Source organism: Eupeodes corollae, chromosome 3 (genome assembly GCF_945859685.1).
Source record: "Eupeodes corollae chromosome 3, idEupCoro1.1, whole genome shotgun sequence".
Taxonomy (NCBI): Eukaryota; Metazoa; Arthropoda; class Insecta; order Diptera; family Syrphidae; genus Eupeodes; species Eupeodes corollae.
The window spans coordinates 52,498,652-52,521,948 of record NC_079149.1 but is presented as its reverse complement, the minus strand read 5'-3'; the positions used below and the strand labels follow the sequence as shown (position 1 = coordinate 52,521,948).

The 23,297-nt window shown below is 32.4% G+C and overlaps 2 protein-coding genes across 12 annotated transcripts in view; one reads left to right on the top strand and one right to left on the bottom strand.

Moving 5' to 3' along the window:
* Nucleotides 1–23,297, bottom strand: part of LOC129952583 (putative mediator of RNA polymerase II transcription subunit 26) — a 254,982-nt gene that overhangs the window by 119,088 nt on the left and 112,597 nt on the right. The gene's annotated exons all lie outside the window — the stretch shown is intronic.
* On the top strand, nucleotides 11,136–15,169 carry LOC129952584 (sodium channel protein Nach). The gene is made up of 7 exons (XM_056065253.1): nucleotides 11,136–11,585; nucleotides 11,735–11,891; nucleotides 11,956–12,152; nucleotides 12,219–12,318; nucleotides 12,384–12,575; nucleotides 12,647–12,874; nucleotides 14,336–15,169. Exons 1-7 carry the CDS (start codon nucleotides 11,299–11,301, stop codon nucleotides 14,564–14,566), a joined length of 1,392 nt encoding a protein of 463 aa, XP_055921228.1. The 5' UTR covers nucleotides 11,136–11,298; the 3' UTR covers nucleotides 14,567–15,169.

The following is a 23,297-nucleotide window of genomic DNA, read 5'->3' as shown; positions in this document are numbered from 1 at the left end:
AATAATAAAAGATACTAAATAAAATTGGCTTACTCGAAAGGGTAGATTACCACATCGAAAACTTTTAAACCCTAATATAAAATGAAGGAGAAGGGTAAAAAGTGAAACTATTACATTTTATTCATTTCTCATATCACACAAACCTTTAAAAAAAGTCAATAGTCTGGCTTACAAAAGTTAACAATCCTGAATAAAGGAGGGTCATTTGCCTCTATATTGATTGAGACACTGATGTTTTGTATTGCTCAATTGATAAAAGTTTGAATGAAGGACATGATGAATAAATGGATTTGGATTTAAAGAGGGTGTAAATATAGTCCCAAAAGACATCGAACAAAAATATCAAGGCCTTAGGACAACCTAGAGTTTGCAAAAAGTCATTTTTTTAAAGTATTCCTTAGCATCTTACAAATTTAAGATGGGACAAATTTTAAGTAATCGGTTTTCGAATTTAATTTTTGAAGGCATTTCAAATTATTCCTGGGTTTTTCATATGTACTTAAAGCTCGTTTATCTAAACGTCACTGATATCAAAATAAGATCCCATTTCTGTAATAATGATTTATTTTGTAAAATTTATGAAAAAATCCCTAAGAACCTTACAGCCTGTAAGTAGCTTTCGCTTTAAAACGTATTCCAAAGTGAATCTAGCCCATACAGTGCCCTTTTGGGAAAAGAAATGTTGGCCAAAGTGAACACAAGCTTGTGAACACAAGTTCGTGAGAGTGGTATGATAGCGGACAACACTCATGCTCCTTTTTGTCGTCCCGTGTAGCTTGAGTGTGATAAACTTAGAATCGATCTCAGAACCTCAACACTTCACGCACTAGGCTAAGGAGAATTCTTCACAAAGATCTCGGATTATTTGCTTTATTTTGGTGTTTTCTAAAACTGATACTTTGTGCACACAATTCCGAAATCGTGTTTTCAGCCGTCTTGTTGATATCAATTAACGACCTCGGACCGATGATTTAAAACCTTTGAACTTTCTCTTGTGGGGAACCCTGAAGGTTTTATTTGTCCCACTCTTTATTTTGGAATGTAATTTCGAATCGATTATTTTTTCTTTTTTTTTCAAAGTAGGAATTAAAAAAGACTTGATGATGACAGCAATTTGTTGAGCTTTAACAGTTTTTGTAATACAAATCAAAAAATTGTGCCCAGACCAAAGAAATATTTTTGAAACATTTCAGAACTAGAATAATATGTGTAATGAAATTCTTCTGAAATGTTAACTTTAGTCTGGACGCTCGCAAAACATTTCTGAATTTCTGAAATGTTTCTTAAATGTTTTTCAAACAAATGGGAAACATTTTAGAAAAGTTTTTTTAACAATGTTTCCTAAAATATTTACTCGACGTATTTATGCTTCAGCACGTTAGATTTTGGAATTATGCCTCTTTAAAAATTTAAACAAAAATAAAAAGTAATATTTTACACACTTCTCGTTTAAGTAAGACGAACTAGTTAAAGCAGTTCTTTAAAGTCTTGTTCAAATTTTTCATAATTTTTAACACTTTAAACAGATCTTGTAACAAATTAAGGTTTTGAAATGACCTAGCAATTCAAGCTTGTCAGCTTTCGTGACTGTTGATTAACAAGCCTAACATCATCTTCTTATCTTCAAAAAACATTTTTCAGATAAATAATGTATTCTTTAAGATAACGAAGCATTTGGCTGCTTTTAAAGTTGAGTGTATTAGATTTAAAGTTTACTTTATATCGTTTTTAATTACCAAAGAGTCAACCATATCATTCTAAAACTTATTTTAAGAATCGACTTTGAATTTAAAAATGATGTAGAGTTGGTTTTAAAAATTTGAACAAATCTTTATTTTCTAGACACTGTTTTAATCACTAAATTTATAACATATTTTTTTTAGAAAAACAAAGAAAAATGTATTGGTTTGCAGCACTTAAGCAACATTTGCAAATTGTTTGCATAAAAAAAGGGGCAAGTAGCAGAAAAGTAAAGTTTTTTCAAGTTATTTTAATCAAACAACATTTCTCTTTATTTTAATTTAATGAATAAAATCTACGATTCAGACCAAATTCCACTGTCTTAAAAAAGTTTTTTAAATTGAAGTTAAACAAACAAAAAATATGACGAAATTACAATCCGGCTAAAAGGAATTACACTTTTTGTATTGCAAAGGTGATAAGACAGTCTCAAAAGTTGCAAAAACAAAAAAAAAAAAAACCGCCCACACGCTATAAAAATCAATACAAAAAATATAATGGCTATATAGACTATAAAGACTGAAGCTTCTATACATCTTGACCATTATTTGAAGGTCAGAAATTTGCGATTAAGCTTTCTACTTTCAGATAAACTTATTTCTAACATCCAAGTGATGTCAATTAGGTAATTTATTTCCTATCAATTGGACGTTTGGTTATAAAGAGAAAATAAACAAATAAATATTCAAACAAGTTTTTGGGTGTTTTTCCACTAAATTATACCGACATCACTTAATTTTTTACAAACAAAAAAAATACTCTTGAAACAAATTCCAATCAAAAACAATTTAATTTTGCTTTCAGTTCCGTTTTGTGTCTTAATCTTTTGAATTGATGTCGTAAACAAAATAAAACAATTTTACGCATTTTGATTGAAACATCTTAAAAAACAACAACCAGATAATTACAACTCAAAGCCCATCGACCAAACGACCGATAGACCAACCGACCCTATAGGGATAGAGAGCAAGACCCGCACAAGCCCTACTATGAATATGAGGGAAGTGTCAGTGTTTTGAATGATAAATGTTCCAACAAATTAATTTTTCTATTTTCGAAATCTTAATTTGTGTTTTTTTTTCTTTATTGCTTTTTTCCTAGATGTTATTATAATTTTACGTATGATTTATTATTTGATATTTTTAGGCTATGTTTTGTTTAATTAAGCAATTCTCCTGGTATTTAATAGATGTACGTAGGTACATGAGTACATAATTTTTGGTATAAAACCGAGTTTCCATTGAGCGGCGATTGTGCTTTCTGGGCACGAACATTTCCTTGAGTGACATAAATTAAGTTGATGGCCATTAAATAAAACCTCAAGGGCAGTTTCGACAATTTCCTACGCTAAAAAGTCTAAAAATGTTGCACAAGATAAAATCAGTGAATGGCTACTTTGCCTTGAAGGACTTTGCGGAATCCAGATGACATCTGTCATTATTTTAGAATACAAAATTGTTGTAATTTTGATTTCTAAGAGATTTATGTGTTTTTATAAGTCTTGAACTACAATTGTTTTTGTTCTTATAAATTAATAAACGTAACACGAAGAATTTGTCTCGTATTAATTTGGACTTCGGACTGCTAAGTAACTGACGTTTCTAATTAAATTAAAAGGTCCGTTTGATTTGTTTATTTTCATGAATTGTCAATTTTTGGAAGTGTTCATAAAGTAATCGTTTTTTAATTTTCTTGTATAATAAGCACACACTCAAGAGGCACAGTGCGCGAGTATTAGGCGAGGAATGAAGCTGGCTATTTAACCAGAGCATAAACCGTTAAAATAACGGTAAAAAAGGATGGAAGAAGAAACCTTACGATTACTACGATGTTCAAGCGAAGTAAATGAATTTATGATGATATTATCACCCATCAATTTAAATGCTCTACGTTCAATACTATCCAAGAGGATTAACTAAGTTGCAGGAGCACCAGCCCAGAAATGAGAGTTATACTAAAGCTTTGGACACATATATAGGTAAGTCTTGTAGATAACAGCCAGATCAGAAGGTGTGAAACATGTCTTGCATCGCCTAAGGAAACCCAAACAATTTGTATTATGTATTGGATTAAAAGTTGCAGACAGGAGATCATTAATAAAAATGAGAAAGAGTGTTGGAGAGTGGACAGAGCCCTGGGGCACACCAGCATTTATTTTATGGACTTTAGACTTGAATCCATCCAATACTACTTGTATGGAACAATCCGAAAGGTTAATCCAATGAAGCAGGGATTCATGAATAATAAAAAGAAATGAGTAATTTACTAGGAAGCACAACAGAAAATTAAGTTTAAAATTTTAGAGTAGTTTTTGTCTTCTTGATACAATTCAAATCATTTAAGTATCTTTCTTAGTTTCTGAAAATTCTCATTAAAGAAACTTTTAATTTAAAGTTTTCATGGTTTTTCAGTTATTTTGTGTTTTGGAGTTAGATAAGTTGATCTTAATTTCTTACAATCTACTCAAACTTTAAACTTAAACTTTAAAAGTACCCGCTTTCAACATTATTTGTATATATTTTAAAATATAATTCAAAACCTTGATTGATTGTCTAAAACAATAATAATTTTTCTTAATGCTTTTTTCTATTTTTTGTTAAGAACCTTTTGAGCAAAAATTGTTCAGCTTTTTTCACAGATGAAATCCAAAAAGAAAAAGAAAATTGAAAAATGTATGAAATAAAACAAATATTTATACTGAATATTGAAAGCGGAGATTATAGATTTGTAAAACCATCAAACAACTTATTGAAAAAAAAAACTACTTTGAAGTAAAGAAACTATACTTTGGTTACTGACAAATTTAGAAAAGCTTCAAAATGCTATCTCAAGGAAAGTTATATCTTATAAACCTTAGGTAATCCAAGTGCTGATTTCGAACTGCGATTCTAAAAATATCTAAATTAAAAAAAAATCGTTTCAACATTACTCTTATATTTTTTCAAGAATTCAAAAGCTTCACATAAAAGCCTAATTTCAACAACGGATTAATTACAAACACCAAAACTACTTTAACCGTTTTGCCTTCTTCTTTAAAAAACTGATATTATTAACAGATAAAATCTAACAACTTTTTAGGTTGTTGAATATTGAAGATGGAGATTATATATTTTGAAAAATACTTCATGAATTTAAACATACATAATGTGTTTTTAAAGTTTTAAAAACTAATAATATCTCCAAAACCTGACGTGATAGAATAATTTTGAAGTCAGATTTGATTTAAGGCTTCCAAAACTTATTGGCAAAGTGCAATTTGATTGTTAAAAGGAAACACTTGTCGACTACACTGGTCTTATGTTTATAAGAAGTTTCCAATATGGTATTTTTGAAGGTATAAAAGCTAGTTTTACAGCAAAACTAGTTTTAAAAGGTTTTCTAGGTTTGCGTTTTTTTTCTAAATCGTCACAATAGTTTTTAAATAATAATTTCACAAACAACATTTCTGTAAATCTTAAAACCCGAAGCTCCTTCAAAATAAGACTAATTTCGAAGAGACTCAAGAATATGGTTGTATGTGTTCTGTTCATAGTCAAAATGAATGCATTATCTTATTTTTGTTGTTCTACTTTGAAAAAGTGATTACACCAAAGTTACTTAAGTACCTACCTAATCACTGTATGCTTCCAATCAAAAGTTCGAACTTTAATGTTCAATAAAAACAAAAGAAGGTGTTTCTTCATATTGAACTCGAGATAAGAATTTGTGTTCTAAAATCTATACCACTCAACCGAATAGTAGCACAAGCACAACTATTATATCATGAGGGGTCACCACTCCTCTCGACTTCACTCCCAGGGTCCACACATTACTTTCCATTAGCACATATCCACTTTATATACCGAGAGCTGCTTTGGATTCTTTTTAGGTACTTTTTATGACTCTTTCTCACTTCAGATTCGAATTCCTTATACTCCATTTATACCCTTTCGATTTGTAATCGGAATTGGGGTCATGTAATGACCTTGATGCTCGGAATGAATACAACAAAAAACAAATTTCTTCTAGAAGAACTATTTTCCTTTCATTCACACATCACTTGGACCAAAATAAAACCCGACGCGAGATGTAGGCTTCCTCTGTCATGACCCGCAAAGCCCTACAGAACCAGATGAATGATGTTGATGTGGTATTAAGGTTTTTTTTTGGTTTTACTTTTCTTTGGAGTGACATCTGGGGCAGTGTGCCATATGTAAGGATTAATATGCGAAGGAGTCACTTTTTATTTTTATTTTATTTTTTGCATAATGCAGTCAACCATCGCTTTATTCCTTTCCATATAGACACAGCAAATGCCAAAATAATAGGAACACTTGTAGTGAATTCAATAGTTTTGTTTGGTTGAAAAAGTCAATTTTTTGGAAGGATTTTCAATCCGCGATTGCTTTAAAAATTACTCCAAAGTTGTTAGTCATAATTATGGATAACTTTTTTGTTTCCCATTTTATAAAAAAGAAGTAATAAGAATAAAGTTTTATATAAGTTAATTTGCTATAAATATTTTCCTAGTTTACGAGATACACCTCGAAAACCCTTTACACTTTTTAAAAGATGGCCTCTAGCGGACAAAGCAGGCGACCCCGCTAACTTGAACTCAAGTATAAACTTATCTACACAAAAACCCAAAATCTAATTTTTCAGTAATCTATTTTTTTAAGTAATATCTCGAAAGAAGACCAATTGTCTGGAAAAAAATTCACTTAATGTCATATCGGGTCATCCATATTGTGGTTTCAAAAAAAAAGGGCAGAAATTCGACATCTGTCAAACTAAGTTCTTAAACCAATTTGTTTTCACTTGAAAGTCTGATATTTGCGAAAATTGATAGCTTAACTATCGCACAACGCATACAAATTGGTTAAACCTACTACAAAAATAGTGATTCTGCCACAGTCACATATCGTGCTTTAGGAGAAGATTGTATTCGTCCAACTACGCAAGCACTTATCAAAATTGTGAAGAAATTTGAAGAGACTGGATTGGTAACAGATATTGTAAGACTTGTGAATTATGGTTTCGCTCGTTTCATTGAAAATATGGATGCTGTAAATGAAAGTGTTGCCGAACACCCGAAATTGCCGATTCCTCGTCGTTCTCTTTTGTCGTTATGAATTTCTCACGGAACATATTATGGCGTATTGTGCATTTGGATCATCAACATGCGTGAACGGCCATTTTTCGAACAAAATTTTTCAATTGGAGCAGTTTTTGAAAAGAATTTAACATGAAAGTTTTTTGTGTCCCAGCTAGATAACTTTAACCCAGTAGAAGAAAATTAAATGATACCATTTTTGTTTTGCAAGCAAGACATAATATCATAAATAATTAAGTTGTGATCCTGTTATTCTGACCAAAGCTGTACATAAAAATGTGTGACAAAAACCAACAACCATCAGTGTTTTATATAATGTTGACATAGGAAAAATCAGAACAAAAAAGGAACAAACAAAACAAAATAAGCAAAAATAGGGACAAACTTTTGTGTGGAATTTTATTCCTGTCACTTCATTTTTGTTTCTAGAGAATGCCTTAGATTTGCCTATGCCTATATTCCAATGCCTTTGAGTTTAGGGAGAATGAGCTGGGAATTTATATTAGGGCACTTTAATGTGAAAACCTTCTGTTGGTTTGGAAGTGTCATAGTCGTTGAATTGATTTTTATTTCTTTCATTATCGCTGGACGAGGGTAATAGGGAACTCGAAACGAAAATGATTTAAATTATAATGGGTCATATTTTCAATGTGCTAAAATTGTATGACAAGGGTCATTCAAACAATTAAGATGAAAAAATCTATGGGTGGCAGTAAAAGTATTTAGGTACGTTACGTAAATGAAAGTCAGTTACGTAAAGGGACTACAATTTTATCATTAGATCATGAATGAGTGCAGAAATTGAAATGGTGTTCTATGAAAAATGTATGAAATTTTTTGAAACAATTTATGGTTTTTGGGAGTGATTTGTTTTCAGACTTGTTCTTATGTAATTCTATAATTAGAAGACATAGTGGGATGACGTTCAATAAGAGGGCTACAAAAGTTTTTTTGTTTTAATAAAACAAAAACGGTTTGTGATATCAATGAAATTATTTATTCCTCTGAAAGTACGTTCGATGTCATAATGTATGGAACGTAATTTTGAGGCTTGGAGAACGACCAGACGCTGAACCCAATTTTCGACGGTTTTCAAGAATAAATCAGCAGATACCGCTGCAATATCACGTTTAATATTTGTTCATCAATCGTCGCTGGCTTGTTGGCATAAACCATAAACTTGACGTTGTCCCACAGGAAATAGTCTAACGGCGTCAAATCGCACGTTCGTGACATTCGCAGTGTGGCCTGTGGCGCCGCGCCGGCCGGCCGGCCGTCCTGCTGGAATCACATATTCTCCAAGTCCATATCATAGAATTGAGGCTGCTGCTGGTCTTGTTCATCACGGAAGAAGTACGGCAAAATGGAGCAGCCGGCCCATAAACCACACCAAACCGTAATTTTTTCGTGTGGATTGCTGACCAATACAATTTGTTTATTGACGAATCCATTCAGAATCCAGCCAGAAATGAGCCTCATAGCTGTAGATGATTTGTCGATGGTATAATCCGAATAATTTTCAAGTTGTTGTTTACTCCAATTCACGAATATACAACGCTTAGGGTGGTCAAGCGGCTTCAGTTCTTTCATCAATTTAATCTTGTATGGATGTAGACCAAGGTCTTTTCGCAAAGTTTTCCATAGTTAGCCGATTTGTGAGTCGATGGATAACAAAATATTTGACCCAACTATTTATAGTCTTCCCCGTAATCAAAACTGATATCATCTAATTCTATTCTCGAGTGTTAAGCCTACTTTTTTTACATTTCATAAAAAAAATCGTTTAGCTTAGTTTGTCATTTGCAAATATTATATCCGATAAATATTTACCGTTTATTTCCCATTTGATCTTACGGAAAATATCTTCTAATGTTGCTCAAAAAGTTCTGGTTAAAGAGGGTTACCTTGCTTTACTTCACGTGTTCGTTGAAATGCAGTGGTCAATTGCTGAGAACCCAGCTCAAAAGGTTGGTTGAATTCAAGAATAGCTTTCATTAATAAAAGAGGCGCTGTTCAAATACTTTATCAACTCAAGATATGATGCTAATTTGCATATAGCTGTTTATATCGTCCGTTTTGCCTTATTTGTTGACAAGGTTAATTTCGGATTTCTTCCATTGTTCTGGGATTTCCTCGGTGACCAAAACCTGGTTAAAAACAACTTTCAACTAGTCGTCCAATTTGGAAATTGTTGCTATTTTTGCGAACCAGTAGTTTTGCCAGCCAAAAGTAAAACAGTTGCAACAAACGTCAGCGAAAAAACGTCCTGACTGAAAGAGAAGGCATCATAACATAAAGAAGAAAATATTTGCAAAAGATAAGAGAAGAAAAACAATTCCATTATTACCATATTCCAGGTGTTATGATTTATGATTCTGTATTTAGGAATTCGCATCTTAAGAATTCGATCAATGATTTTTGTAAAATGAATATCTTTGTTTTAATTTAATAATTATAAAGTATTAATGGTAGCCATTTTGACATTTATCAGTGCTTTTTTCACTTTTGTAATATGAAGTGCGGAAACCCTGGCAAATCACCAAGACAATTAAAAATAAGACATTCTTTTGGACAGAGTAACGCTCAAAATGAGTTAAATTAAGACTTACATTTCGGAGACGAGCAATTGAAAACAGTCCACTAAGTTAAATACGAGAAAGTTTGGCTCGTTGTATTGTGATACTATAAGTCCGGATATTTTCACATAGGATCAATAATCTTTTGTCCAAGTTGTTTAGAACAATGGATATTCATATTCTCAATGTTAAAACCCGACATTGACTATTTTTGTAAAAATTAAATTATAAAACTTTAATAACAAATTAAATATTTTGTAATAAGCCAAACTGATATTTGAACGACTTCGATAACTATACAATTAAAAATTCAAACTTCAATTCTTTTCTGTCAATATTTTGAGGATGTGAAAGCAATTTGATAGTATTTTTGGTAAAAATTATCTGTTTTTAACAAAGTTTAATGCTTTTATAGTTTTGAAAAAGAAGTTTCGAAGTTGATTGTTGATGATTGCGATTCCAAAATTTGATTTGAATTATCTGCTTAAAAATACCCTTTCCAAACATTATTTTTATATATCTTAATTTATTGCGAAAACTTGATAAAAATTAATTGTTTAGGAGACGATTTTTTTTACAAGAACAAAACATACTTTTAAACAAATTTGCCTTTTTCTGTTTGAAACCGTTTTTTTTTTTAGATTTTTGTAAGAAAGGTGCGTCATGGAAACGCTGATTAATTATAAGCTCAAGATATATCTCGAAGATCGAAAGCTTCTTAATGGCCGACAATACGGTTTTCGTACCTATATGTAGGTCCACTGTTGATCTCATGTTTCATCTCACCAAACAGTGGAGCAAATTTTTATATCGTTTTGGAAAAGTAAGGTTATTACACTTTATATTTCATAAGCATTTAATAGGGTTTGGCATCAGGCTCTCTTACCGAAAATGCGTGCTTTCGGTTTTTATGAATCCCTCATTCATTGGATTAGTAATTACCTTTCGAATCGTTCAATACATGTTGTATTGGATGGGTTAAAGTTTAAAAACCACCCAGTATATGTTGGTGTGCCCCAGGGCTCTGTTCTATCTCCAACACTCTTTCTCATTTTAATTAATGATCTCTTGCCTGCCTCTTTTACCTTTATTTTAACGATTTATGCTCTTGTGAAATAGCGAGTTGCATTCCTCCCTTTAAACAGTTCAACCGTAATACTCGCGCTTCTAGTAATGCTAATCAATATACCCTTGAGCCCAACTTCGGTCGTATTGTAAAGTACAGAGATTCGTTCTTTACCCGTACTACGCGAATGTGGAATGCCTTGCCACACTCTGTCTTTCCCAGCCATTGCAATATTCAGGAATTAAAAACCCATGTGCACCGACATCTCCTTTCAACCCCTCTCCCCCTTTCCTTATGTCACACTGTGTCTACATAATAAGGGTAGTATTATCCCTCGAGTGTGCGCTTATTATATATATAAAAAAAAAAAACTTTAACAAAATTATAATTTTGCAATTAGAGAATTCTTTGCGTCCTCAAATATAATTCAAAAAATGTTTTAATTTATAAAAATAATATATTCTACAAGTCGGGTACATATCACACATTAGTCTTATCTTAAATTTTAACATTAGTTGGGTGTTTTAAAACCATGATGTCATGATGGCAAACAAACATTGTACCCTTCCATGTTTATTGCAATAATTTACTGTTACATAATTGCTCTAAAAACATCTAAACGCCATTAGGCAACATGATACATCTTAATCGACCTCATATAACATTTGGCGACTCGTTTAAACAATGAAAAATGTTTTCATATAAAAGGATTCACCATTCAACACATCCTTTTATTCGGCTAATGTGATATCTAAATAATTCTCGATTACAACGACGATCCGGCACGTCTTCTTCTGTGAAAGTATAAACCCTTGCTTTAAAAAATGAGAACGCTAATACGGAAGATTTTCAAGAAAGCCTCCATCCATGGATTTTCGTATATTGCACGTACAGATATTCATTTGGTGGAGAGAATTCTTTGGGGAATTTTATTATTTATTGGGACTTATTTATCTGTGGATATGTGCTGGAATCAGTTTAAACGTTATAAGGACAATCCGACGGTTTTTGGTGTTGAACGTATTATGGGAACTCGGGAGTTTCCTTATGTGGGTGTAACCATGTGTTCCAATTATTTTGACGAAGAACAAGCTGATGTAATAATTCAAAAGTAAGTGCAAATATAAATGTTGGATTAAATTAATATTTTTGTTTTTAATAATTTTCTTAAGATTTAAGGTCAAGATTTTGTGTCATGATTCTTAAAGCTTTCAATTCAATTATTGGATACGAATTAATTTTTATTTATTTTTTTGTGAGAAAATGGAACGTTACAACTGGTGACAAGAAACATGATTACTACAAGAAATTTCTCCAAGTGTTAATTGAAATCGAATATAATAATTTGGAAACTCTTAAGCCCTATGCAAACGACGAAGACCTTAGGAACGTTGATTTTTTGAAAACCATTTGGGATGTCAGTATTGATATTAAAATCTTATAGTTTTGATTTGTTTAAATGTTTTTCTATTTTTTTTAAGATCAATTCCAGTCAGTTTACAAATAAAACTGGAAAAAATAAAATTCTTGGTGGAGACTTGCATTACAGTTTTTCAGTGGTTTATAGACCAAAAGAGGATACAACTTCAACGGTCTTTCAAAGTGTAATCACTGAAGTTGGACTGTGTTTTACCACATCATTTTTATACGAATATCAAAATCCTCTAGGTTTTCAAAGGTGACAAATGTAGCAAAGATGTATTTATGGCCTATATAAATAATTATGTTTATTTTATACTTTTAGAGAGCCTCTTACGGATACTGAACCAAAAATGTGCACACCATTTGACTTATGTAATTTAAAAGTAACACCAAATGTTGATTCTGGTGATAAAATTGTTGCTGTAAGTCAAACAAAGAATATAACAACTAAATTCCAAATTTATTCTATCAATATCATCTTTTAAAGTACATTCACAATAACAAAGATGTTGTAGAGCCTGATATTAAATCAGTTATACGTCGTGAAATCAATACTAACGAAATTTCTAATGTCGATGTTACATTGGAAATAATTTCTGCAGAAGAAGAAGTTCGAAATGTTCCGATAAATTATAGAAAATGTCGTTTTTCTAATGAAAATAATTTAAAATACTTCAAAGTAAGTTAAAACCTTCTTTTTGTTTGAAAAACAAATTTTAAAACAAGTTTTATTTTTTGGAAATTTTTCAGACTTATAGACCAATATTATGTCGAATTGAATGTCGAATAAATGCTGCTCTAAAACTTTGTCAATGTAAACCATTTTTCTATGTTGTTGGTCCTAAGGGACCAATTTGTAATATAAAAGGATTGCTTTGTTTAGCTAAGAATAATTGGATGAATACAAAGTGTGATCAATGTTTGGAAATGTGCGCGGTACATAAGTACACTGCACTCAAGACAACTGCTCATGTTTTCGTAAGTTTACAATCTTCTCATTTAATCTTCTAAATTATGGAACATTCATATTAAGCATTTAAAGATGACAAATCTTACTAAAACACAAAAATATGTAGCAAAAGAATCTCAAATTGACAGACTGAGAAAGCAGTAGTCCCTAAATAACAGACTTTTTATATTGCTGATGACTTCAGTTAGTGACATTTTTTGATAGCAAACATTTCTGGGTCTTCAAACCATAAGATGAAGTATTTGAGAATGGGATTTCATCAAGGTCTTGACTTAGTTAAAATGAAGCTCGATACATTTAAGGCTGTTATATAATGTTTTTCAACGTCTAGCTATCGGGTTTTCTAAAAGCAACTTGACAACTTAGAATTAAATTTTTGAACTCGACTTTGTACTAATCTTAATCAACTATCAGTGTCAATTTATTCAGTAAACTTAAAATTGTCTTCGTGGTAAAGTACACGAACAAGCAAAGTCTGCAAATAATAAAAATGTTCTCAAGAAATTCGAAGTGCGTTCAATTTCAACTTCAACTTTCTCCAAGTTTTTAGTCAAAGTGGCAAAAATATCATTGCTGCTCAGGCGTCCGTAGCAAACGGTCTAAAAAGTCAATTCCACGGTCTCAAGAATTGGTCATCTTGGTTTACACCCATACACGATTAAGCTGACTCAAGAATTGAAGTCGATGAAACATTTGAAGCGAAATGCGTTCTCCGATTGCGCAAGTTGTTAAAAACCCTTTATTAAGAGTGTTTTATAATTCACGAAAGCTGTAAAAGCTTAGCTTAAAATAATAAACAAACTGGAGAAAATTCAGCATCCGCTTTTTGTTCCAAAATTTGGACTAGACTATCAGGAGTCCTCTCACGAACTGTTTCCATGTATTTTGTTGAATGACTTATGTCAGGAAAATCTACCTCTAAATTTTCTTCAGAGTTGGTGATTTGAAACCACTTCGAAGGCCATATTTTAGACGAATTGTAGCTGACATTATTTTATTATTGTTGAACACTGAAAAAACCAATAACAACAAACATGTATTAAAATATCTTTTTAAAGTGACTAAAGTTCACAGCTTTTTCTCAAAATCAGAATTTTTCGATGGAACTGGATTCTTCCTAGAAATTAATAATATTTTTTCAAAAAGTTTGTCAGAATTTATAATTTCGTGCGCACTTGTCAATTTAAAACGCTTTATACCATTTTTACTTGGACAAGACACATGAAAGACAAAAAAGAGGTGAATTTGTAGAACAACCTTATATTGTTCTGAGAAAGTAACATTCATCTTAATATTCGCAGAAATTGCTCTTAAACTCTCATCTTGAGCGAAGTAAAAGCTAAAATATGTCAAAGTCTTAAGAAGAACCTTTCTAGCTGTTGTAAAATTTCATTCTAAAAATAAACATGTCAAAATACTCCAATACTTTTAAGGTTGTTCATCTTTCTTCTTTATATTTTATATTACAGAATGAAGCGAAATTTGCAAGGGCTCTTCTAATCAACTTAAGTCTACCTAAAATGGGTATCAGACGTCGAGTGGTCTTCAGCTTTGATCAACTTGTAATTGCTTTTGGTGGAGCTGCATCTTTATTCCTTGGTTGTAGCTTCTTGAGTTTTGCACAAATTTTTTATTACATCATACAATATTTGGAAGAGAAACTTAAAATAATGTACCGTCGTTATTTCAAAAAAAATTAGCTCTCAAGCCTTATTCTTTGTATAAGATGGCACACTTGTCAATTTATTGTAAGTACCTACTTTTTATTTTGTTTTGATTTTTGAACATCCCTGTGAATTATCAGGAAGGATTTGTAGAATTAGAAAAAAAAATTAAACAACAAAAAGTTAATCAAGAACCCAAAGTCTAGTGGCTCATTGAAAATATCCTGGTGTGTCAAAAACAGGAGATATACGAGCATGAATTGAGTGAGGATTGTTGCTTGTTTCTATGCGGCTACCACAACAAAATTTTACAAAAAAGAAAAACTCCCCCATATATACGTATTCTGTTGTGTTGTAACATCGAGTCTTCGACGACAACACAATAGCTACAACATTCACGTTTGTCATCAGCGTTTGTTCAGCACAGCATGTTTTGGTGACAAATGGGGTGACTTTGCATCACAGGGGTTGCTCCGGACAACCCTTTTTGCTGTGGATAATCGAAAAATCTATATTAACTCTACATAACATATACCTACATGTGGAATTGTGTACCTAGCAAAAAGGTTCGATTTCCGCGAGTAGGCGCCATTTTTATTTACTTTGTCAACTGACAGATGACCATAACCGTGGGATGGTGATCAGGGACGGATTTTTTTAATTTGTGAAGGCGTTGGACCATAAAGTAGGGCTATTATTGTTTTTTCGAGAAAACAACACTCTTTATAGAACTACACTACTGGTCTAACCAAGCCTCTTTAATTTAAGAGTATTGATTTTTTTTAAATCAGTCCAAGCCAAAAAAAATACTGACTTGTCGCCTGTTGTTATAACTAAGGTAGCCTAGGTAACAATCCGCTTTTGATGATGGTGATGAATGATGATATAAGGAATCCTTTGTGGAGGACACGCTTGTTATGCGACCATTTCAAGGGTAAAAGGATTAAAAAATCATAATGAATTCTTATATAACTCAAGCCTATAGTCGCATCTATGTACACACATCACATAGGTTGAATGTTCGTATATGTATATAAACTTTATAATTCAAAAACAGACAAAATATGTTTATCCCGAAAGCGAATCTTTGACATCAATCTATTTTTTGTTTATATGAGTGGGTGAACAGATAGGTTTATTGATTTTTTTTCTAAATAGGAAAGGTATAGATATTTTACATCAGTTTTATTATTTTTGAATTTTTATAGACTTGCAGAACTTGGTTTATCAAAATTGAAAAAAAAAAACAGATTACATGTTTATCTAGAAAAATATCAGAAAAAGGTTTATATTTTGTTTATTTGATCCTTTCGAAATTTTTTCCCCGAGGAAAGGATTATAATATCCGTTTTTTTTATAGAATTTATTGTTTTCTTTGGATTGAAGTTATTAATCCTTAATTTTGAGGTTCAATGGTTTGTTGTTGATGTGTATATAGATATGTGGATGAATGGGTAAAAAGGGAAACCTTGCAATTGGATATTTTTGATAAGTAATCGATGAAAATAGAAGGGATAGATATACATTAGATGAAACTTTAATATAATATCAAATTTTCAAGGACTAAGAAAAGGCTAAGCATTTCAGAAAGGACAATATTTATATTCAATCAAAGTGTGATTTTCTTGTAGTGGGGTAAACTGTTTTGTTTTAGGGCATTAACTTGTTTTTGATTGGTTTATGTAGTGGTAAAATTTTAAGTACTTTCAAAAAGATTGTTGTATCATTTTTATTTCAAAGCTACTGTGAGAAAATTAGGAATGTGTGAAGGGGTTTAAAAGGAGATGTCGGTGCACATTAGCAGTTTGGCGTTTTTGAATATTGTATTGACTGTAAAGTGTCATAAAGTTTTTCAGATTCGTGTAGTAGAGCTCAAGAATGGATCTCTAAAACAGAACAGTACGACTGAAATTGTGCTCGAAGGTACACTGATGACTATGAGTATACCTGGATTTGCGAGTGTGACAACTCACTAGAGCATAATCCGTTAAAATAACGATAAATTAGGATGAGGCAAGTTACATACGATGGTGTGCGTGCAAGTAAGGTAAATGAATCAACGATTTTATTGTCACCAATCATTTTGAACGCTCTTCTTTGAATCTATACTAATATTAAAAATGGGAATAAAAGTTTGTTTGTTTGCTCGTTTGTCGGTCTTTCACGTCGCAACGGAGTAATATTATGACACCATTTTTTGAGTGTTGGTAGTTACAAGGCTGGAGAGTGTTTTAAGCTACTTTTTATTGGGGTAAAATATTTCATTTCCAGTTTATTCGGGCAGATCGGCCAGGAACACTAATAATAATATATTCAATAAATCATTTTTTTAGAACACTAATTAGTAGCTTATCATTAGGCATGTTTGTCCTGATTTACAAAGTATAATACATGAAGATTAGTTTCTCTCTTCTCTTCAATTATTGATGAAGAAGCGGAATATATGAGCTAGTAGTTGTCAATAGTCGTGGACTCAAAACAGAGTATTTCATACACAGTATATCGTCACGGTTTGAAAAAATCGATTTTTGTGTGCATATTTCTAATTTAGACATAACTAAAAACATGCTCTGTTAAGGATTTGATCAAAAGAATTCTGGTTTACGTTCGCGCCTTGTTTATTTACATTGTAACATTTATCTTTAAACGCGTTTTTCAAAACTGTTGGCACGATTTTGACGAAACCTTAGAAGATATCCTTAATCTGTTAAGGGTTACTTATTCACAAAACATCTCGCTAGGTTTAGAAACAAGTTTTTTTTCGATTTTTTAGATTGAAAAACATGGTTAAACAATTTTTTTCCAAATCGCTGCCATTTTGTGATATTTTCAAATATCCAAAAAACTTTTTTCTGGACCTAAACAACGTTCTAAAATTTAATAAACAAATTTTGTTTTCTGTTTCAAGGTTCTGAAGCTGAGATATCATGCCAGCCGTTCTAATCCATCTCACCGTCAGTAGTGCACTCAACGACGCTTCAAGGGCAAATTTTATTTAAAAAATCATCACCATCATTTTTTTGTTTTTCATTAAAGTTCACGAATTGACTAATCAAATAAAAAAAATTATCCAAATATCATGTGTAGTTTTTTTTGCAATCTATCCTTGAATAATAGGACCGAGCGCGAAGGTAGACGACCCCCTTAACTTACTTGAGCTGTCCGGTGTGTGTTCACATAAGCTGAAATTTAAATTAGGCATGCATTAATGCTTGTGCTAAATTTAGATGCGCTTTGATAATGTAACAGTATAAGACTTCCTATCATAGAATTTGGGCGAAACATAATTAGTGCTAATATCATAAGCGATGGCGTTGCGTTGGAAAGGTTGAAAATATAATCATTTCTCGAATCCAAATAATTCCTACAACTTTTACCAATCCAATTCAAAAGCCTTCGATTTTCCATTCAAGTTAAATTCGTTATAACAATGAATAAGGCGCAAAAATAAGGGAGAGGGTGAACCTAGAAAAACCGTGGTTCCTAACTTATAGATATCGTTACTTTTGGTCCCTCCTTTTACACTTCAGAAGTTCAGAAAGTAGTAAGCCTATAGCAAAGCTTCAAACTACGATCAGAGGCTCATTATAAGTGCATGTTGCAAGTTGTTAGTAAAAAATAATACAATTATAGCCTAACACAAGCCAAAATACAAAACATAATTAACATTTAACTATTACAAAACAAAGCTGTCCAACTAACTCATGTACACTTGCTTCTAGAATGTCTCTATGTTATATTTTGATTTAATTTTATCACGCGGGCAAAGCCGTGGGTAGCAACTAGTAGTGTATAAAAAACTTAAGTTATCTACTTGAGTATTGTGAAAGTGAGAATTAAACCGATCCAAAACTACTTGTGTTTAACAGTCTGAAGAAGGAATTCATCAAATTTGAAAGCCCACATTTTTTAAAAGAGACCCTGACTCTAAAGTGTTTAAAAAAAAAACGTTTCCAACTGTCAGTTGTATTAAACCATAAGATCAGCTGTGGACTTATTGCTGTCAAAAGCTTATGTTTTCGAGATATTTTTTTAGCAGATATTTTAATCAGTTTGAAAGTTTAAGGGCAAGTTGGATTTGCTATTTTTGGATATGACAAATGGTTTTTTTAACCCGTGGCGTGATGGTTAATGCGTAGGACTGTCATGTCTGTACCATACAAAGGGTTTTTTCCACGGGTACTGCTTCTTGAGAGGAGTTGACAAATGCTCTAAGAGTAATTTTTGTCATGAAAAGCGCTTGCTCAAGTAAGCGGTTTACAATCGGCTTAAAAACTCTAGGTCTTCTACATCCCTGACAACATTACTCGCACACAGGAATGGTTGAGGGTTGTAAGTCACTGGGCCCTAGTTCTCAAGAGACTGTTGCGCTTTTTTCCATCTATTTGGAACGAGGGCTAAGGAGTGGGATAGTTGATAAAGCTTACGCTGTGATTTTGCTAGAGTTAGGGACCCCCAGTCAGAGCAATAGCTTTGATACCATCTAAGCCAGCATATTTGTGCATGTTCAGAGCGTTAAGAAAAAGATTACGAATGTGAAATAAGATTTGTCACATGAAATCATTTGTGCTCTCAAATAAAGGAAGTTAAAATACGCTTTGCAGCCGTTAAATTGGGTTCGAAATGTTAACAAAAAAAATTAGAAAAGTGTTCCTAATTGACAATCGTCAGGAACTTGCTGGCCGTCAAATCGCTGTTTAGCTCTTTTATGTCAGTTTTACAACCACTAAAGGTTTGATGAAAATGTATTACTATTTCAATTTAAATAAAAAAGACACGAACACGCACCATTGATTTACAGTGTTATCATCATTTTTAAATATACAATTGGGCATAGTTGTTAAGTTTATTTTGTATTCAAGTTGATATATATTTAGGACAAGACATTAGTGACAAAAAAGCTGTATTTGCAAATAAATTTAATCTAAGATCAACTAGTATAGAATAGTTTGACACACTTATTGTCGACTTGCGTCGTTCAAGTTGTCAACCTGCTTCTGTATGCATTAAAGTGCGTTGCGTCTAAGTGATTTGAGTTGAATAATTTCCTCTAAAGGTTTCTCTATAGATTCTTTTTTCTTTTGCACTCATCTTTTTTTTTAATAGAAATGTACTTATCTATTTAATGCATTTTTGTCGTTGTACAAAAAATAGGAGTGCCCGCAGCTTTAAATCAGTCGTCGTACCGCCGCCGCCACTAAAATGCTTCAACTCATAAACTCATCCAAAGCTTAAGCTTAAGCCTACGATACCACGAGACAAATCCACGAGCTCGACACACTTCACAACTCAAGTAATACAAAAAAGAGAAAATCATAATATGGAATAAATTTTGCGGCATAGAAGGAAAAACAAAAACAACAACAAAAAAAACATATATTAAAATGAAAATCGCATTAATAGTAAAAGAATTCACTTTAATGGTTTTGCAGTTTTCACTTTGCCCTCATAACTCCCCTAAATGCGGTCTTGGGCATATAAAATTTAAAGTCAAAGGCTGATTTGATGTTAAACTAATATTTTATTTGACTTAGAATGTATACCTTCATTTTTGTAGCATAATTCGTATGGACCAAGTGAAAGTCTACATTGAAGTGATTTTTCGTTAAGTTTACTTAATTTTTTAAAGTTTGAATCGCTCTTCTAAAAGGTCAAAAGAAATTCCCTCTTAATGTCTCCTTTTTTAAAGCAGTGTAAAGCACGTAATTCTGCCTTTGACTATAGCATTCATAGTGTAGAGTTCAAAACTACTTAGGTCTGAATTTTTATATCTATTTATGACTTCACTATGTGCAACAAAGGGGCTTTTAATGTGAAAAACCTCAAGAAGTTTTATTTTAACTTTTTTTTTTCTTAAAATATGAATTTAGTTATTTGCGTTTTGTGTTACAAAGAAAGAAAGGATAAGAGACAAAGAGAAATGAGAGGGTTCAAGTGCTGTATTGTCTATGGCTTCTTCTTTTCTTTTATTTCTTTTATACCTATGCCAACATTCTATAGGAAATGAAGCACCAAAAGGAGTAATGGCATATAATTAAATTGAAGAAAGTTAATATCTTCAAATTCCATATACGAAGCTGTTGATGGTTTTCAAAGTTGTGCATAAATTATAATTTTAAGCCTTTTATGTAGGGATCAACAGTTTTTATGTATTTGACTAAAAACTTTGAGCGAAATTTGTATAAGAACTCAAAAACATATAATGTGTAGATAATATTTAAATGATTTTGCATAAAAATAGAGAAGATATTAAAATTGAAATAATTCTGCAGAGAGAGTTTATCAATAAATAGACTAAGTGCAACAAAAGAATGAGGACGCAACCCGGAATAAGTGCCATAGTTAAGCCTGAATTTTTAAATATTATAAACACATTTTTACTTACGATTTAAAATGAAAATATATAGAAAATGTCCTTACCTGAAAATGAAAGAAAAAGTGAACATTGAAATAATTTATTTAATACTAAAAATTGATTATAAAGTCGATTTTGTTTAAAGAACAAGCGGTTAGTAGAATTGTAGGGATGGATTAAAACAAATTGATTGCTTTGGATTCTTTATTGCAAATTCTCCAACTTTAAAAATTATTTAAATAGTGCTTCGGAGAAACAGACCAAGACTTTTGAAAAAAATGGGTGGATGGTATTGAACTGTGACTTTATAACAGTGATTAGGAATTGAATGAGTGAGCAACTAAATGATTTTGTTTCTTACCATTTAGTTGTTTCTTTAATAAATTATCTACATAATAAAAATTATATTGTATTGTTAGGTTAAGTTAAAGCGGCTGTCCGTGATGGAGTAGGACACACTTAGGCCAGTTTAAAGGCTATTGTGATACTGCATGAATCTTGAGGCTTTCTTGTAAGCTCAATGAAACCATTTATGTCTACGAAATGTTAAAGTCTAACTACGTTTTTGAGCTAGAGCAGGGCATGTACAGAGGAGTTAAAGAACTGTTTCCTCATCCATACACATCATTTGAGAATACGCCTAGCCCCGTATTTTTTTTTTAGGTGGCGCAATAGTCCATCGATAATTAGGGCCTAGTGACTTACAACTTTCAAACATTTCTGTGTGCGAGTAACGTTGTCAGGGATGAAGAAAACCTGCAGGTTTAAGCCGAATCCGAACGGCTTATTTGAAAAAAGCACTTTTCATGACAAGGATTACTCTTGGAGGATTTGTCAAGAGGCAGTACCCGTAAAAACTATTGTTTAGTTAAGGTGGCACAGGCAGGAATTGAACCCAAGACCACTTGTTTGACAGCCCTACACACTAACCACCATGACACGGCACTACTGCACCCAGTAGTGTGTTTTCTTATTAGACAGTCCCCGGCTCTGACACCGATTGAGTAAGCAAGCAAGCACCTTGATCGCTTTAAATCTAGTGTAGGCCAGATATTTGTTGTGACCTAACACGTGGTGATGTTTGCCTTCTTGGCCCGGAGAACTTTGCACCCAGCAAAGGTGAATATTAAACCTTTGTGCTATTTGCATTAGATCAAAGGTTATGGACTGTTGTAGTTTGTAGAGATAGAGTCTGAGAAAATATAGGTGATGATCGCGTGTTTTTTAAGCCCAGGATATTGCTGCAATGACTAGGAAGGCGGACTTAAGTTGTTCAGAGAACACACCTCCACCAACCCTTAATGTTATTTTTGATCCATCTGTGTAAAAGTGGACTGACTGATCTTCCAGGAATGTGCTATCCTCCCAGAATGATCGAGAAAGATAAAGATTGGGTAATGATGTAGATGTAGACTGTATGCTTTGGAATTGATTCTAAAGACTTAAGAATTGCGAAGTGGCCAAAGTTGTTGGTAACCCACTGCGATGAAGCTTTGCATTTAATAGCAGAGTTTGCAGCTATTTGTTTGCTAATTATATCAAGAGGTGTTAGGTAGAGTAGGGTATCCAGTGCCGCAGGTGGGGCCATGCGAAGCGATCCGTTTATACATAGAACGTTAAACTTCATTTAGTTTTTCGCGGTTTATAGCTTTTCATAAAGCAATCCACCATACTGCCTCACTGTACATTAAAATCGGTCTGACTACCGATTTGTATATTCAATGCGTAGTTCGGGGTTGTAAGCCCTATTTTTTACCAATACCTTTTTTCCAATAAAAGATAGCTACAATAGCTTTTTTTGTACGTTTCCAATTTAGTTTGTTGTCTATAATAAGACAAATATATTTCGGTAAAAGCTGCTACTTTCGATAACAAAAAATCAAAGGTTGGTTCTAATATCTCAACTGTTATCACGCAATGGCGTATTTTTAATTTTTTATTTGATGGTTTAGGATTGTTTAGCTTACGGATTGCTTAGATGATATTGTCCTTGATTAATGTTAAAACCGTCTCCAAATTGTTGGCATAGTAGCGGTCTTTGCCGGTTCCCCACAAAAAAAAATAATCAGTCAAACCAAGACAGCAATTGCAACATAGCTTGTCATCACGCATAAAACAGATTTCTTCCAAACCCATGGATTTGTAACGCCCAATGTTGACACAACATATATTTCCAGCTTCGAAGAGAAATGGTGAAATAATGAAACTGCACCAAAATTATCACCAGACTGTGAATGCATTGGCTTCTAGACATTAAAGTGTACCGAGAAGAAAATGCGTCTCATCTAAAAATAGAATTTTCAAGCTATCCTAAGGCTTAAACTAAGAAGTATTAACAGAGTGTCTTCAATTACTGAGTTTATTTGACGTTGTTATTGAGAGATCTTTGTGCAGGTGAGCAGATAATTAGTT